The 19576-nt window shown below is 42.3% G+C and overlaps 2 protein-coding genes across 3 annotated transcripts; one reads left to right on the forward strand and one right to left on the reverse strand.

Moving 5' to 3' along the window:
• Window positions 1-10831: 10831 nt before the first annotated feature.
• LOC143212752 (short-chain-enoyl-CoA hydratase) lies at window positions 10832-12416 on the forward strand. The gene is made up of 4 exons (XM_076431863.1): window positions 10832-11126; window positions 11466-11719; window positions 11784-12078; window positions 12139-12416. The coding sequence occupies exons 1-4, from the start codon at window positions 11015-11017 to the stop codon at window positions 12414-12416; spliced, it is 939 nt and encodes a 312-aa protein (XP_076287978.1). The 5' UTR covers window positions 10832-11014.
• Window positions 12417-12610: 194 nt separating this feature from the next.
• On the reverse strand, window positions 12611-19404 carry LOC143212754 (uncharacterized protein CXorf65 homolog). 2 transcript variants are annotated; one of them, XM_076431866.1, is made up of 4 exons: window positions 13352-19404; window positions 13135-13233; window positions 12858-12980; window positions 12611-12798 (listed from the first exon to the last, which is right to left on the reverse strand). In XM_076431866.1, the coding sequence occupies exons 1-4, from the start codon at window positions 13380-13382 to the stop codon at window positions 12635-12637; spliced, it is 417 nt and encodes a 138-aa protein (XP_076287981.1). In that variant the 5' UTR covers window positions 13383-19404; the 3' UTR covers window positions 12611-12634. The 2 variants fall into 2 exon arrangements, with proteins under 2 accessions (XP_076287981.1, XP_076287980.1); XM_076431865.1 differs by having other exon boundaries at window positions 13135-19404.
• Window positions 19405-19576: the final 172 nt, after the last annotated feature.

The following is a 19576-nucleotide window of genomic DNA, read 5'->3' on the forward strand; positions in this document are numbered from 1 at the left end:
TTCTATTCGAAGGTCAATTGAAACTGACCCGCCATGTTTCGCGTGTAGGATGACGCTCCTTCTTAATCCACTGTATTCTCATCAAGATTACCGCATCGAACAGAATCGATTGACCGTTCCCTTCCGTGAACTGGCAACCAATTCCAATAATGAACAAGACCCCTATTAATCTTATAGCTCTAGCTTCGGGATTAGAATTCTTGGACCTTTCATGCGGCAAATAGTACATCCACGACCATCTGCCTTGATAAATGTAATCCTATTTTGGCCAGTAGCGCCAGCGAAAGTTCATTCTGCGTCGATCGATCCCGCTGAGTAACTGCCGCCTCGCCTGCAACCACCGTGTCATTCATAATCGTTAACAATCCATTTTTATCTTGCAATTCTGCGAACAATTTCTGTCTTGATTCTGCGAATTTCTACATGTCCAACCATTTTTCAGATAATTTTTATTCCGCAATTTCTTCAGCGATGAATAAAGTAAAAATGTTATTCAACGTTATTCTCGATTGAATATAGCTTACTAATAAATTTCTTGAATGACAGTTTCCTTTTCTCGGCCGACGAATTCAATTATTCACGCTAATCGAGCCTAATCAATCTCGTCTCGGCTGGGTCAACCTCCGCGAAAGTTCATCGGGGAAGGTCCGCGACGTGCAGTTTCACGGTGAAACCTTTCCGACGTGGTCAACGAAACTCGATATCAATCCGACATAATGCAATTTGCCGCGGGTTGCTCGGAACTTACGGCGAACTTGCGAACTGTTGCTTCTCCAAACTGTCGCGGACACGTTCTTCCGAGAAACACACACCCGAAATCGTGTTTGCGGTTTCATTATAGGGGATGGGTCGTGGAAGGATCTGTCGCGAGGTCGGACTATACCAAATTGATAGGACAAACACTGTAGCAACGTATTGGAGGAAATCAATTTTTATTAGATACTCCTTCACCAGTAGGTCTGGGAAACTTCCGGCTCCGGAGCCACTCCTGTTCTTGGCTCTTTTCCCTCCCTAGTCCTTTCTTTTTTAGGGCGATGGGGAAATACCGTTACGTACACCCCCCAAAGATGGAAGTTGGGAGTAGTGTGGGACTCGGTCTCCCCTAAGGTGAAAGTTGGGGAGAAACGGGACTTAATTCCTAACCCATAACCACTAAAACCCCACCGCCCACGGCCTAGCTGACCCATCTCTCACTTGGCCACGCAGGACATATCCTTTTCCATATTCTTCTCCCTAGTTCTGGATCCTCCCCACTCCTCCAGTAAACTGTAGGAGGCCCTATCCTCACGGTCACGTGACGCGAAGCACGGTAAATGGAGGAACCAGTGCGCTGGTAGTGGGTGTCGTGAAGCGCGACACAGGGGAAGATGTTGCCCAGACCCTGTACTGAACGACAATTCTTTCCGATCCGAATCCAAATGATTGAACAACCATAAACACTCGGCCAGAAGAACTAATTGAAACTTAGTTCCCCGTTGTTTCCAGAATCGGCTTTCCACGCCTCGCACAGTCGCGTCGAAATTTCCTCTAACGAGGCGCTAATTAACATTCGTCTGGAATTAATTACGCGCAAGCGTGTTTACTCGCCATAACTGGCGAGTGGCGGCTCGCCATTGAACGGTCTGATAAGGAGTATGCACAGACGAGTCTCGACTGCATTAGAACAGTTCGGAATCTCCACCCTGACGCGTTCGCACGAGAGATAGCGGCAACGGTTTCGTGTCAGCCTCGGGAAAGTAGCGACGTTACGAGGTATCCATGGTCATTAACTCGGGCGAAAAAGTTGCTCCGCCTGCTGCATCGTGATCGCATAATATTCCGCCGTTGAAAATAAACCATCGCCTGACCCGATTATCATTTCGGTCGAGCGAGCTCGCGCAACTTCGAGGATTTATGCGAATCGATTATGAGAGGCGTTCTCCTCGTGCCAGTCAACAATACGTTGGCCGTGTTTCATGCGAAATAAAATTGTTCCACCAGATTCGCAACAAGCTCCGGTGAAATAGACATTCATTTCGCTGCACCGTACCTTGGGTGACCAGAGATTTTTGCCTTTTTCTTATGCGATCCTGTAGATCTTCGCGAGAAACTGCCAAAAGCCAAGTCCCAATGTTAGGAATTCGCTGGTTCAAAAGTTACGCGTGTGCAAAGTTGAGCGATTCGGAAACACTGAAAATCGCGCAACTTGAAACACTCGTAACTTTTCAACCGCTGATCTTCTAGGATTGAAACTTGGATTTTTGGCATCGTCGCGCCAAAATCTACAGGACTACGTGAGAAGAAGGCAGAAATTTCTGGTTACTCAAGCTACAGGAAATAATATAACAGGATTTTGCAACTCCTCTATTGTGTATATTGTTCCAATGGACACTTAATCATGTCTTGTCATAAACGCATAAAATCCACTGTCTATATTCGTCAATTAACGAATAAAATTATAATTGTTTTACGGAGAAAATTGCATTAGGCGTGCAAAGTGCAACGAGTTTGCATGCAATGTTGCAATCGTTGACCGGAGTTCTATGGATTCTAATCTAAGAGCGGATCGACAAGTTGCACGACCTTTTGCAGCAAGATTCATCGGGATCCGACGATCCCGCCGAGGAAGACCTTTTCTCATTCACGTTTTCCCAGCTCTAACGAGCATCCATTTACACGAATGTTGCGTTACACGGGGACGTTAATGTCGTAACTACGTTACAGATAGAATTAGAATCCATTCTATGGTAACCGGAGCTGTTTTATCTCGATGGTCGGGTAAGTGTTGTTGAAAGTATTTACACCGTTCGAGGACAATAACTCGTATACCCCTAGCGTTGCATGTGTTGTAACTGAAAAAATACCGGTAACACGATCGGTTTTAGTGTGCTCCGATTCTAAACACTTCGCGCTAATTCGCTTAAACAATTTCAACATTAGAACAGCCGATTCTGGAAGGAAATTGTCGATATTTAATCCATTGTAATTTCGTTAAAAATAATCGTGCAGCGATAAACTTTGGTTCGTTTCGAAGCTTGAACATTCTACTTTCGCACCCCTTTATTCTTTTTTCTTTACAATATCTTTACTCGATCTAGCAGGCGAGAAACTGATGACCTTTTTTCCGAAAAAATACTGCAATTTCAAACGTCTACAAAAACATTGAAAAATTGTTTCCCGGAATGGATCTAACATGGATTTGAAAATTGAAACTTCCCCTTTACAACGAGAACTTGAAAATTGATCTACGATTTTTTTTCGCCGAGTTATCGATCTTTGAACGAAGAGTGTACGAACAACTTCGAACGGCGTATTAGTTAGGCCCACTAGTTCGGCTAGATCCTCATTTTCTGCCATAAAACAGGTAAAAAAAATCGTAGATCAATTTTCAAGATCTCATTTTAAAGAGGAATCTTCACTCTTCAATTCTGTGGGAGTTTCGTTCCCGGAAAAAATTTTTTAACGCTTTCACAGAGTTTTGAAGTCGTAGGTTCTGCGGAACGAGGTTCGTTCGGGATGGCGAGGTTAAACGTTTACCGGTAGCGTAAGTAGTATAAAGCATAGTACAATCTGATACATCATTCTGGGCGGAATGCCGGTTTCATTCTCGAGGCAAACCAGCTGGGTACATCTAATATTGCTTTGAAATTTATCAGCAGGTATAAATGTAGGTCAGCAGCCAGCGAGAGCAAGTGGTGCTCCGAAGCTAGGCTGATTTTTCTGAAGTCACTATACATATAACCGGCTCGCAACTATGACTTTCGCCGATTGACCTCGCGAAACATCTACGAAGGTTTCAGCCCCATTAAAAAATTTTTCTACCAACAAAGTTCAGCCCTGGGATACCATAGGACCTTGAATTTCGCAGCATTCATCTTTTTCTACAAAATAATTCAATTTATTTACGAAAAATTGAAACAACATTTTCAATTTTCAAATATACTTTATATTAAATACCACGAACGTTACAGGTTACTATGTTAAAGAATAAAATTTGTTTTTTTATGTAGAAGACCACTTGACTTGAGCCGCCACTGGCGAAAACATTTCGAGAATACGACGCAGTGGAAATTTGGTCTTCTCTCCGCTATCTCGTGATAGAAGACCGAGTTAGAATACAATAAAATTGTGATGGCAGGATTACGCAAAGCGTTATGGTTATGTAAGATCCTCCCGGAGGCACCTCTGGTGCGGCACGTGCGGCATAGGTCGTCGAAAAGGGTTACGAGAAAGGTTGCCAGCGAAAATGGAGGAGGTGGATAAGATCGTGAGAGGAGAGAACGCCGGTGTGTACGAAAAATGTTGCCCGGAAGAAAAAGACAAGTTGCTGCGTGACCAGCTTACCGAATGTGAATCGGACAATGACGTGCACCCGGCTCAAAGACCTATCTCAATGAACTGTACCTTCTTCTTTTTGTCACGCCGGTCCCATTCCCGGGGAACCGAACGATTTTAACTTACTCTTTTAGGTTGTAAATCTGCTGAAGACCCGCTGAACCACTTAACATTCCATTTGCATAAGAGAATTCGTTCGTTAAGGTTCCATTCACAACGAGATCCTGTGAACTTAATGAGCGGACAACTGGAAATAACTGTGTCAGTGTCAATGCTTTTGCAGACATTTTCTAATCCTTCGTAGTTCTCTTCATAGAGATTCTCCTGGAATTTCAACGATTCGTTCGATTTTAATTGATTTATAATTTACAATATGGAACACGTTCGAACAACGTCTAAAACCGTAAACGGCGATTTCTATGAAAATTCTAGGAAATTTATTCAAACTGTGCCAGACACGGTTCAGGTCAATATTTATGCGCTCCGGTGTGGGCTCGTAAAGCGCAACACCCGGCGAGAAGAACGAAGAGAAAGAATGCTTTTTATATTTCTCGAGAAATCCGGCGAGAGAAAGTATCCGCATCTGGCAACAACCGATTAACAACGGGTACGCAACACTGCGAACTCCTAATCGACGATTTCCGCAATTATTCCGCGAATTTTCTACCCCAGTTGACATTTGACGCAAGCACAACACCTCTGTACCTTATATTCGATTTTAATCTACAGTCTAATATTTTTTTACAGGACACCCTATACATTTTCTTCGATATTCTTGTAGGGCATCGAAAGACGAGTCCGACGAGTACCCACAACCATACCCTTACGATCATTAACTCTGGAGATATTCATACCTGGAAGCAAGTATGTTAAATTTCGTACACGAACAACTTGATATCGCATGATCGTAATGGTATGGTTGTGGGTACTCGTCGGACTCGTCTTGCCACGATCTACGAGAATATCGAAGAAAATATATAGGGTGTCCTGCAAAAGAATATATCGAAATGGAAAAGTTACTCCCGTGGCAAGTGTCACGGTCGGCAGGCGGTGTGTATTGAATGAACGATAGAGAATCGAGAACTATGGCAGTTTCGAGGCTGTTATGGTTGTCGCGGCAAATTGAAACGGAGTCTCATTATTTGTTACTACATATACGATCGTCGATAAGCTTAATTACCGAGGAACGTCGGCGCAAGCCGCGCGTAGGCGTGTTACAGCGATAGGATCGATAGAAGGAACGATCGTAGACGCGGAAACCGCAGCGGGGAGCTGAATTAACGAGTGCTTTGAATTCGTCTGCAACGATGCAGCAAAGTACAGTGCCAGGTAGACTTGGAGGATGGTGTAACCCCTTTGCTTTCTACTTGGGACATGGTCGGCTTGCGGAAAATTTCCCGAGCAATCCGCAAAATGATGAAACGAGGATCCTTTGCGAATCCTCATTGTGTTACGTGGTAGATCTTGAGAGCTTCGCCTATCTTCTTTCGCGAATAACGTTTCAATGAACAACGATCGACAGCTAACACCTCTTGGAGCTGGCTCAAGGAAACTGCCTACTGAAGATCATAGTGATCGGGTGGGCTAGCTTAACCGCTACAATCAAAAATTTTCAAATTAACCCATGACATCTTCGGTCCAATAGCGTCTCATTTTGTTTAACAATTTTGTAACGAACGAAAAGCGACGAACGAAACCACCTGGACTAGCTCAAGGAAACTGCCTACTGAGGATCATAGTGATCGGGTGGTCATGTTTTAAAACATGAAAAAATATTGTTAAAATCATATATGTAAACCATATAATAAGAAATTGAGAAAATAAAAAATAATGCAAGGAAAAAAGAACTTCGTGGTGGGCAGGATTTGAACCGTACCAGGATTTGCTACCAATTTTGGTATACATTCCACAGGAGACGATTTTTTCATTCTTTTCACGACCATAGTTTGCAACTAAAAAATCGGAAAAAATTCTATAAAATGCGTCGTAATAACCGACACGTGCCACATTTTTTTTCAGAATTTTAGAAAACATCCGAGAGCGGAAAATGAGCAGAAAAGCACGAAATCTAATTTACCCTATAACTACCCTCACGGGCAAGCTGGAGGGCTGAAATTTTACTTAGTTTGTTTAATAATTTGAAACCTTCTGGAGAGCTAGCTCAAGAAAGAGCTGCCTCGAAGACCATGATGATCGAAAGTCCCTAAATTCGAATTTTGTTGAAAAATCGTTCGAGCACCGATCGAACCACGATCGGAGCACTTTCGCGCGACCTTGGAAACTTGACCCCGAAGTGAAACGGCGGGTTCGTACGCAGGTGAGAGTGCTTAATTCAATTCTGTCGCAGACGTCCGAGCACAATTTACGTCGGATCGCGCCGAGACCCTTGCGGTTTTGCAAATATGAACCGCATGCGTGGAGGACATTAATATTCCACCGTGGTAAAGACAATGGCCTGATTAACCGTCGATATCAACGTCGCTAGCTGCATCAATGAGAGACCGGAAGTCGGTGTATACAATAGAAAAGTATGTAGGCGACGACTATCAACGACCTGGTGCTGCGACATGATCTTGAATAAACTGGGACACGACTGCTACGAGGTTCGCCATTCATTTGTTGCTAATAAGACGATTTTTCTAATATTCACTATTTCATATGACACTTTCAAACTGATTTATTATCCGGACGTCCGCTATGGTTTCTCCTGCGATGGAATAAATGACAGGGCAGAAACGATATAATTTCTGATCTGACAAGTAACATTAGCAAATCGCATTACTAATACATTATTATGGTTTCTTACGCACGATCGCGTGCACACACGTGCGCCATTGAACAAAACAAAGACAAATCGTCCCGTTTCAGTGACATTCGACTGCTCAAGGTCAAACTACAGTTAACATTTGCACCACTCGTAGTGAACTAATCAAATTAATTATCGGGGTTTTTCGCTTTATTATTTTTGTTATTTCGATTTTTTCCGTGTTTTTCATTATTTACAACCAGAGTTTGGAACGGAAAAATCTGAAAATGATTCCTAATATGTGATTTAGTGTCCGAAATGTGTCAGATTTTTTTCAGAATTTTTAATTCTCAGTAAATAGGGAAAATGGGCCGAAAACTGGTTTTTCGATTTTTCTCAATGACTACCCTTACACATGAGATATGGAGCTGAAACTTGGCAGAGAGGGGTCTTTTTGGGTAAGCTATCGAATGGTCCAAGCTCGATTAAAATCCAATTTCCGTACAAAGTAAATACGACCGATTTTATGGAAATTAAAGACCGATTTTCCTGCCGATAGCGATCGTTCAGGATGAGATCGGCACCGGGAACGACGGATTTTCCGTCGATCCACATCGCTCGTCGAAAACGCGTTTTCGCGGACGTGAAATCGGCACGCTGAAGAAGCAGAAGACTGCGAACCTGTTTCGGTTTGAAGATTAGTTTCACTTTCGTGAAAAAGTCGGGATGAAACACGGCCGTCTTCGGGAAATCGATTACAGGTTCCTTCGCGCTCTTGCTTTCCTTCGGAATCCAGATAGAGATTGGGAACCGGTTCCACGCACGGTGTGGATAGATTCTACGGATCCAGTCAACTATCGCCAATTGTAACTTTACGCGGAAACATTGGACTTGTCAACTCCACTGTTTCAATCACAGCTGTATACCTGCAAATTCGATCTACAACGAAACTGTTTCGCGTATTCCGGCAGCATGCTTCCTCTACCAAGAGATACATAACTGAAATCGCTAATGCCGTACACCTGTTATATTAATGGGAGTCAGATGGAAATTTATTTAAACGATCCCCGTTGACTTTCTTCCCCGCATAAATTTCAGAAGTTTATCACGCTTTCGAAAGAAACTGTGATATGCGCGGATGAACTAAGTGGGCCATCAACAAACGAAAGGAAACAGGATATGTGTATATATCCCATGAGAAAATCAATGTCGACAATTTTTTATTTAGCAGATAGAAATTCGCAGTCTAATAAAATTAATGATTGTCTAGAAAGCAGATTTTTCGAATAAAGTTTCGGCGAGTCGAATGTTCTCCCTTCTTGTGTGAAACACATATAAGGAGGCTGACGATAACGAGCGGAACCGGAGTTCATGACGGCCTAGTTGTCACATCGATGACACTGATGACACTGAAACCGGGTTAACCACACCGTGCATCAGCTCGTGCATGCTCGGGTCTAATAGATCCTCTTGCCGAGCAGCTCGAATGCAACCGGCCATCTACGAATTCATTCGACTCTTTGTATAATTAAAATTCTATTATGATTAAATAAATTTTTGCAAAGCGTCCTCAACGCGTAAGGTGGAGTGGGGTAAGTCCGCCCTAGTTTTTGCGAAGTTGAACTTTAAACTGATGTATTTTCAGTCTGGTATGTAAAAACTTAACGTTCTTGGTGTCAAACTCATGCCACAGTTATTACTGATGAATTAGTATTATATAGGATTCTAATTTTGCTTGAAAATTACCGAAAGTGTCCACAATAGTCGACATACTTTTAGTACACGTGCCAGGAAAAAATGTATCGAAACGAGCCACGATTTTGTAAAAAGCTTTGTGGCCTGTTATTTGTCAGCCGCAGTCCAGTTCGAAAGCACTTGAACTTCTCTGAAAGGTCACACTCTTTTCATTGGCGACGCATTAGCATACGATTATGCCACGTGACAACGCAATCGAATAAAAACGGAATTTGCTACGCCTATGTGGAACACAATGTCCTATTATAATTCATATTACTATGACGACATTGCGAACAATGTACTTTTGCAGCCGTCCCGTTGCTTCGCTTAATTATTCGCGAGAAGCGACACATAGTTGACGCTATCATAAGTCACAGTCGTTCGAATAATTTTCTATGTCTTGGGCTACGAATAATAATTACATTAGACGACTATAAATGTTCATGCTTGACGGGACGTTCAACCGTGAAACAATCTCTTCGTTAATTATCTAGACTCATTGTACGCGTTCCATTAATTCCAGACAACGGCGCTCGTCTAGACGAGCCGCGCAAATGGCTGATGATCGCTCGGAATCATTCGCGAAAGACAATGACAGTGGTCACTCCTCGCCACGTCTATTACGTAATAGACGGCTTAAACGAGTTTAATTGGCTCCGGCATTGTTTTTCGACCGGACGAGCTAATGAAAGGATTCACGCGAAAGTTGCATTCACCGTGGAACGAAACATTCTTGTACGAACGTGCTGCAATCATCTTTCCACAGTGGCATCTCGCGTTTTGCAAAATCGAGTCTCCCGTTCGCAAATGAAAATCATTTATCAACCGTATCGTTATTTGAAACAGTTTTGAGGTGAACAGTTTTGCTCAATTTCATGCGAACAGCGTCAGAAAGATTTTCGCGTCTTATACTGTATGCTACTAATTTCCTTTAAACCGAAATGAAACTTTACTTTGGTTTTGCTAATGTACAGCAATCGGAGAATATGTAAGCATGCAATAGATATAAATTTTCTCCATTTTTAGGAAACGACGAACTACAAAAAGAGTTCTAATCACTGAAACCGTGAAATAAATCGTAGAGCAAGGGGTCAATTAATTATTTCGTATATTACCACGAGGATGTTGAGAGCCACTCGGTTCGGGTCGCACAGAGACGAGGTCAGTGTAGCATACTGTCCTTGTGCCATATAGCACTTACGCTTTCATAGAGTCGATTGAAACAAAAAGATAGTCGGCAGAAACAAATCCAAAGTTCCATCAGAATTTTCAGCATAAAATTCAATGTAAAATACAACTTACAGTATTTACTTCTGCAATTCCTACCTTTCAAGTTTTCCTCATGGGGAATTCATTGAATCTTCAATGGCAAGATACTTCACACATCGTGGAACATTCATTGGACTTTAATGGAACCGTATCGTTTGAATAAGTTAAACTATGATGTTAGAAAATGAAAAATATTAAATGTTTGTTGTAGCACAAATGATTCTTGCCGAATTCTTCGTAAGGGGCTACGGAATCAGCGGCACGATCATCTGCTCCGGAAAATCTCAAAATAGCGCCACTTGACGTAGCGGCGAAACGCTTAAACGACAGAGATTCACATTATCGACAATATAAGAAACTACGTTATCGACATCCGGCAGAGGAACACGGAAACTCGGTGGTGTCATTTTCTATCTTAGGCACCGACGATATATAGGAATAGACCTGACACCCAATGTCACCGACGAGATATAGGAATAGACTGATATACCACATCGCTAAAAGTTCTAAATAGTGCCGAAACATCGTCTGAAATATGGCGGAGAATGTAACATTTAATAATAATCGATATGGTTTCGTGATAATTCGCATTCTCACCGATACATCGCGACGAGAATCTCCTCAGTGGTCTTCTTTACCGACAAAATGCCTTCGTTGGCCTTCTGTTTCTCTGGATGGAGCCAGAATATATCCTAGAGGGCGTAAGAAATACCGACATATTCGGGGGACACGAACTCCCATAAGGCTGGCAGTCTTTAATAATATCTCGTCGGTGGTCTATGCCGATGAACGATGAACCTTCACCAATAGAAAGCAAAGATTCGAATTGAGAGGAGATATATTTACATGTCCGGTAAGCGTCTGCTTTATTTACAATAAACAACGAGTTTGTTAGACGCATATTACGGTGTTTGGTGAACCCTGAATCCTGAGTGCAATTTAGCACAAATGCAGTCTTTAAACAGTTTCTCGAGAACCGTCAATCGGTTTTGCAGAAGTTATTTGAAGAGAACGTTAACCTCTAAGTCAGCCGAGAATGCACAGATCGAAGAGCAAAAAGGTAAATAACACAGAATTTATACAATTATTAATTATCAGACTGCGGATCTTTATGCAAAATAGAAATATTCTGCGTCGATTGTAGGAAGCAGTAGTTAAATAAAATTGAAAACAATATAACAATATTCTTAGATCTTTTGTATCTTTCATTGTTTTATAATTCACACCGATTTAATTTCTTCATAAATGCATAAAGATCCGCAATCAATTAATTATTAATTTACTCCTCAGATCTAAAAAAAGACTTTCTTAAAATTCGTCTACAAAAATTGCGAATCGCATAAACATCCGCAGTCCACTGGTTGAATATTTACTCGGTTACATGTATATTTTATTTCAGAGAAGAGCATTCTGGTGGACCACTATCAAGGCGTAGCTATGATCGGTATAAATCGTCCCGACAAAAAGAACTGTTTGGATGGCGCGACCATACGAGAATTGCTGGAAGAGCTAGATAAATTTGAAAACGACGAGAAGTCTGTAGTCGGCCTGATCCATGGAATCGGAGGTAATTTTTGTAGCGGCTACGACCTGAAAGAGGTCGCACAGTACAATGGGAGCAACGAGGAAACTTTACCTCAATTCGGGCCATTGGTAGGAATTTGAGCATATAACAAATTCATTCTCTTATACTGTATTCATCGATACCTTTTTACAGGCTGACAAAATAGAACTGAGTAAAAAGCCTTTAGTCGCAGCTATAAATGGCTACGCAGTCGGTGTAGGATTCGAAATCGCCCTGATGTGTGATTTAAGGGTAGTAGAGGATACTGCAGTAATGGGGTTTCTAAATAGGCGTTTTGGTATTCCCATATTGTGTGGCGGTACGGTTCGTTTACCCGCTTTGATCGGATACTCGAGAGCGATGGAAATCATTCTGACCGGTCGAGGCGTTAGCGCGCAAGAAGCGTTCAATTGGGGTTTGGCTAATAGAATCACAAGTGCTGGTACAGGTACGATTTACAAAGTGATATGTAGCTGTTTCCGATTTCAAGATGACTAATTATTTACAGTGTTAGGCGATGCGCTCAACTTGGCCAACTCTTGCGTGAAGTTTCCCCAACGAGCTCTGCTCGCAGATCGTGCCTCCGCGTATTATGCTACGTTCTGCGCTAAACAAGTGGAAGAGGCATTGCAGTTCGAGAAGGACAATGGCTCTCATATAGTGTTCGAGGACGGTGTGAATGGGGCGAAACGATTTGTAGAGGAAGGACTAGGAAGACACGGGAAATTTTATGATATAACCAAAGTAGACACTACTATCAGGGAAATCGATAAAGATCTTTTGTAAAAATATTTTTAACTTGGTTACCAGACTGCGGACTTTATGCGAGGATGTTTAATGCATTTAAAAACACTGTCGTACTATTTCCAACCGTGTACAAATCCGCAGTCTGATAATTACTATTGACTGATGCGTCGACGACCCTATATTATAATGATTGTACATAGAAGTATATATATAAAGATCGAGAATATATTTCAAGTAGTCTTACAAATTTATTGTAACTAGTTCGCAGCTTTATTTCTGTTATGGTTCTTCTTTAATGTAGATTTAACGGATGAGCTGTTCTTCTGCGTGATTTGGGATTTCATTATTATGTCGGTGCATCTTTTCGCAGCCTTTCCCTTTATAAGTGGTACAACGTTTATGATTGTACCGTTCGCGTCCCCTGTGAATAATATATTTTTAAGTTAAACGGTGTTTCGAATAAGGATTTTGTGTACTTACGTTCAAAGATCACTATGAGATAAGTTAAATCTATTTGGAAAATGTTCAAACCAGACGCGTGAGGCTCGTAGAACGACACGTTTTTCAGATGGCAATGCTCTTCGTCGCATAAGTCGAATTCGTCTGTAAATGTTCACAATATATTGTCACTAGACGGATTTGATGCATTTATGACAAAAATGGGTAGGTAGTGTTCTCTCTGTCACGCCAGTTTGTTTCAATTCAGGTGGAGAATCTTTATTTTGAAAGAAGAATGTTTAGACTCTTTAGAATTTACCCGTTTCATTCAATCCCACAGCGCTTCTAATGTAATTTAGTATCAGTTTCAGCGGACAGTTGATGTTCACCAAGAGGACGTGTTCAATCTCATCGATTCCTGGGTATTCCCACGATATATAGATATATCTCATTTTCAAGGATTGTATGGCAACAAATATAATATTAAATTGCAGAATACATAATTTAATGCAGAATGTATTCAATGCATAAATTACCTGCGTATTTGATGGTGATGATCGATGTCATAGCTCAAATCCTGTGGTACATGAATAGTCTAACTGTAAGTTTACGTAATGGAGCTTACTGCTAGTTTAGCAGGCAATATTGCAAATTAATAACTAGGAGGTTGAAGGAATTTGAGTCGATGTTCCATTGTTGCCTGGAAATTTCATTACTGTTGTTTTGTCTGACATTTTCCAGATTCGAGTGAAGAAGAACCCGCTGTCCGTCTCGTCACGGCCAGGATACACGCAGGATGCACGCAGTGTGTGCAGGTTTTCGGACGGATTTGCGCAGGACGGTCGCCGGTACATTCATCGCGCTGGAATTCCGAATAATTGTGGAATTTCATATTCAAGTTGAACAACAACGACCGTCCACGGGACTTAATTGGCGAAAGTAATGCGAGCCGGCCAACCACCGTCAAGCCAGTTGAAGCTGTGTGACGAAACGAGTGCAGGTGGCGGTGCATTGTTGCGCAATCGTTTCGTACATATCCCTCTCCTCTCCTCCTCCTCCTCCTCCTCCTCCTCGTTGCAACCAGGAGTCAGGACGAGAGTGTTCCCTTCGTAACAACCATAAGCCGTCCCCACCAGGTCAGCCTTCCTCCCTGCTCGACCTGGTGAATGTTGCGCGCCCGCAAATCTCCGCGATCAACGCTCGCCGTTCTTTTCTTTCGTTTCTTCCTTCGGTCTTACCTTTCCCAAGGACTCTGCTCCTGACTTTTTGCCTCTCTTTCGGCTGCTGTGCAACCTCGTTTAGAAAACATGTCTCCCTCTCTCTCTCTAGCCGAAAATCGAGCTAAGCATCTCAGAGGGGGCTTCCCTAAGGACTCCTTCGTCCAAAGTCAATCAGGATCTCTTAGGCGAGTCATGCTCCATAATCAAGCTGGTTAGCGAAAGGTCTTTCGGTCTCGAACCTAAAAATCCTTTACACTCGGAACTAGTTTAACTCGATAATACCATTCTATATGCTTTTATTCATTTTATTTCATTATATGAAATTGATATAGTACCTCGTACAATACTTAAACGTTTTGTAATTGATTGGACACCAACATATTTAATAATGTAAGAAGTTAACACGGATTTCCAAAGTTAAAAAACGCACGTACCACAATCTCTCTCTATTTTTCCCTCATTCTGCAATATTTCAAGTTTAATCGAAAAAGAAAATCGTCGCTCTGTCTCATTTCAGCGTGTTTAACGAAGTCACCGTTTTCAACGATCTCCAGCGCGTGGCCAAGTATAATTTCTGAAGTAACGCTCGAACATTACAGAGATCGGGCGAGACCAGGAAGAACAATGATGCAGAAGATAAAAGGGCGGTTCCCAGGATCCTCTTACACGTGGCATTTTAAAGAAAGATGCCTTTCGGAGCCTTTCACGTATCGTGCCGCTCGATCCCGGGTTATTGTTGCCAGTATACCAGCGAAAGCATACGGTTCTTCCTTTCCTCGGACGAAAGTAAAGCATGACTAATTACGAAAAGAAAACTCTTCCTTTGCTTCTAATATGGCACGGCTTGTTATTCAATCAATCTTTTTGTGCCCGCATAGTTCGCGAGACGGAAGTACGCGCGTTCCGCGACCTGGAATATTTTGAAGTTCAGTAGAAAGGGAAGTTCACGACCGGACCTAGTATTGATCGATTGTACTTGTTGCAGACTTTACAATGGTGTCTATCACGTAGAAAATAAACAATTAATTGTAAGACACGGCGGGGAGGTACATAGAAATTTCTCTATTTTCTTGATAACTTTATTATACTAATTTTCTTATAACTTTACATTATGTATATATTTCTTTGTATGATATTTTATATTACAGCGCTAGCCGGTATCTCGTTTCGTGGACTCTACGACTAACAAATAGACGTTAAATTATTTGTCGTTTACCGTGAAACGCAGTCGTGTCCGAAGATCGTCTCATTACACTGGGAATCCCTGAGCCACTCGATAGCGATAGTAAGAAATTTTACAGTACGTCTGTCGGGCACTTCAGTCGGTTCCACCGGACATAACACTACAGTAAACATTTTACAGCGTTGGAATTGTTAGAGATATGTTCAACATTGTTACATCTCGATACGTACGTGTGTATGTATACAGTGGATGTAGAAAGTGTTCGTAAGAAACGAGTATTCGTAAAAACGAATAACTTTTCCAAAATTGGAAATTATAGTTTACGTGCACAAAGTTCCATCGAAATCGATCAACGTTGTTATGAGTAAACTGAGGATCTTTATGTATTCATAGGAAAATCGAGTAGATAAAATTCAAAATCGTTGGAAAATTAAATATCAAAATCATTAAGGGAAGAAGTAACGTTCAAGTTGGTTTCTGTTTCTTGCAATCGATGCAGACAATTTTCATTTTGCATAAAGATCCGCGGTCTATTTACGAGATATAATTGATTGAAAACAGTAAAAATTTTAAAAATCTGCGATTTATCTCCTTCCTTACTAGTCCAGTCGGCAGGTCGAAAAAAGGCGTCTACCTGGAAAGTATTCCGAACTTAATGAAATTTTGACACGTCATTTAGGGGTACTCTGGGGTGTCGAATCTCAGTTTTCGATCTCGAGGACCCTGTGCTAACTTGGGGAGGGGGAAAAAACCACGATTTTTATTACCTTGTTTTGGTTTTTCGTCTATTACTCAAGAGTGGGTCCTCAGAATTTTTGTTTTTCATTTTTGGAATGAGCATTAAACCTGGCGACTGGACTATACTTAGATTCGCGAAGTACATGTTTGAAATTTTCGTTACAGCATGCGAAAAAGTTGCAAGGTGTTTCCCGGGGACTTATGGCCGAACGAGACGACGATGGCGCCAGGGAAACTGATCCCTAGCAATTTTCATACGGGTTGGGCTAAGCGTAAAAACGGCGGGACACTTCTGGCTCCTCCTTTGTACGGTGCAACGTGTGCCTGTCCATTCCCGTAGCCCGTGCCGATGTTATCTGCATGCCACTTAACCATTACGTTTTACGAGGTGGATGGACGTAAAGTACCGCTGCCCCCACCCCTCTCGGCGACCGAGCCGATCGTCCAGCAACAGGTTACGTGGCCGTCTTCGCTCCCATCCTGAACGAACAAGGAAAATATTTTCCCTTCAGCCTGTCGTGGGGGCAAAACAGGATCGGCATCCTGGTGTATCCCCCGTGAAATTTACCGCAGCCGTTCTAGCATTCGAATGTCCTACCCAGGATCGACAAGCCGCTCCTATGACACTGTAAACTGACGTTACCCGCGAATTTATGTCTTTCCTTCGGTCCTCGCGTCGATAACCGCCGCCTCTTTAAACCGGGGAACTGCCTAAGCTAGGGTCAGACATCCTCCTTGATTGCACAGCCTAGCGAATCGTTCTGCGCCATGCTTCTGCGATAGCAGGTCGATTGTAAACATTTTTTCACCGTTTTTATTATATCTAGCGTTTGCAATCCCGCGCCATTTTCCAGTATTTCTCCAGACTCCTACTTACACGATCTTCGAAGAAATTTGACGATATTTAACTCGTCGTAATTTCGTAAAAAATAATCGTACACCGATAAACTTTGGCTCGTTTTGAAGCTTGAACATTCTGCTTTCGTACCCCTTCGTTCTTTTTCCTCGAGGATATTTTTTACTCGATGTAGCGGACGAGAAACTCATGATCCCTTTTTCTCAAAACATGCTGCAACTTCAAACGTCTACAGAAACGTTGAAAAATCTTTTCCCGGAATTAATCTAACATGGATTTGAAGATTGAACCTTCCTCTTTACAACGAGATCTTAAAAGTTGGTCTACGATCTTTTTCACCGTTTTATGGAACAAAAACGAGGAACTAGTTGAAACAGTGTAGTACATAGATAGTTCGCAGTAAACCATCCGTTCAAAGGCCAATAACTCGGCTAAAAAAAATCGTACATCAATTTTTATGGGCACGTTTTAAACAGGAAGCTTTAAGCTTTAAATTTATGATGGATTCGTCCCCGGAAATTTTTTTTTATGTTTCTACAGATGTTTCAATTCGTAGCATTTTCGAGGAAATCGATTTCAGTATAAGATTTTGAATGAAAAACCGTGTTTTGCCGGGAATTTGAATTTTTGCGTGTAGGATCATTGAGAATTCAGCAGCACGGTGTAACGCGTGGCAAGAAAATTGTAAAAACAGCTTCGAGCACGCTCCGCATTTATTCCCGGGGCGGATTTAAGCTGAACTTTATCCCCGTTGCGTGGGCTTAACGTGGTACACCAGCGAAATTCGCGTTCCACGATGGAAGCCGGCGATTTTCATTCGCCGATACACGACTATCGAGCGTGGAACGCTGTTATTGTATCGCCTGTCGTGTCCCTTCGCTGTGAAATCATGCTGGAAACACTCTGCACAACGAACGCGCCGGCAGAAGATCATTTTCGTGCAGATTTCATACGCGGCGAACGAGCTGCCATTTCCGGGACGCCGCGCCGCGAGTATAAAATGGCTATTGAACGACGCTGCGGAATGCAAACATATAACATAAATTGATGTCAGAAATATTATTATTGAGGGGGAGCAATCGAAACGATTTAATCCATAATGAAATTGTTTAATGTTTCCACAGAGATTTCAATTCGTTGCGTTTCCCAGGAAAAATAGGTCCTCAGTTTTTGAACTGTTACATCGCGTAAAAACATCTTCGAGAAAAATAAGCAACGGGGTGCGGAAGTAGAATGTTCAAGCTTTAAAACGAGCCAAAGTTGATCATTGTACGATAATTTTTTACGAAGTTACAACAGGTCGAACGTCGTCAATTTCTCCGGAAATCAGAAAATTTATGTTCGTGTACTTTTCTTAAATTTTCATATTTTTTATTGCAGGGAGGAGCATATCTACGATGTAAAAAAAGAAGAACGAGGCCACGCATTTCCTGTATACAGAGCGCGCATCCAGCTGCACGGTCTGTTCGCATAAACATTGCGCGCGGCTTGCATTCTATTCCGGAAAAGCGAGGTCCTTGAACTCGATTCCTGGCTGGATCTCGAGCTACCTGCTCGCGGACTCGTCCTTTATCCTGCGGCTGTATGTAAAGCGCGTCTTTCACGCACAGGCCACGCACACACACACATGCGAACGTGTGCGAGTACTCCGCGCGGATAATATAAACGGGGCGTGGCTTTCGGACGAGTAGATTTTCCATGAAAGTTCGTCAACGAGAACTTCGATTTGCATGAAATTGAATTTCGAAAACTGGCCACTGTACACGCGACAACGGTGCAATTGTTCGACATCGAGCGAAGCGTCCGCTTATGAAAGCCAATCTGAGCCTTTCCTTTCGAACACGATCGACGCCGAACAATTTTGATTGATTGTTGACAATTTTTATTGCCATTCAGAGCCGTATTCCTACTGGATAGACGCAGGGAGAATCGAAGCGTGAATTTCACGATAGCGATTATGAATAGAACATTACCGTGCTTGACGTTCAAATGGCAATCGATCGATACTCATTCAGGCATTGCACTGGTTCAGGAGGTTACATGTGTACATGCACGATATCGTTCGACGTTCCGTCACAAAAGAGTCGACGGTGTTAGGAATCGATCGAGAGGATTTCGTTCATATAAAAGTCTCATAGTGTTAATCATTAATTTAATCTCCTCCTGGGGTGATCTGTCCAATGAATGAACAGTTACGGTATGGACAGTTACGAATTATAGAGAAAAGTAATGCAGTTATGTATAAATCCGGAGCTAAAAATGTGGAGGAACTACAGGGTGACAAGAAATAACGGAGTTAAACATTTCTTATTATAATTCTGTCAAATCGACGAATTTTGAAAAACCAAATGATAACAACCATAACATAGACCTTTAGTATTCATATATTTAAGAAGTGTCGAAGTGGCCACCCTTTGAGCCGATTCAGAGGCTCAAACGTGTTTTGAAATTTTCGGCTATGGACCGCAGCTCTTCTGGCGTCATTCGGTCCCACACCGGGCGCAGAGATTTTTTCAGCGACTCGAAACTTTTATGGGGCTGAGCACAGGCCCTGGCCTCCAACATCGACCAAACGCTGGAGTTCATAGAGTTGAGATATTTTCCAGGTTTCATCACATCTGTGGAATGGCCGCCGTACTCACCGAATCTCAACCCGATGGACTACAGCGTGTGGTCGATTTCGGAGGCCAGGGCCTGTGCTCGGCCCCATAAAAATTTGGAGTCATTGAAAAAATCTCTGTACCAGGAGTGGGACCGAATGACG

Source organism: Lasioglossum baleicum, chromosome 10 (assembly GCF_051020765.1).
Source record: "Lasioglossum baleicum chromosome 10, iyLasBale1, whole genome shotgun sequence".
NCBI lineage: Eukaryota > Metazoa > Arthropoda > Insecta > Hymenoptera > Halictidae > Lasioglossum > Lasioglossum baleicum.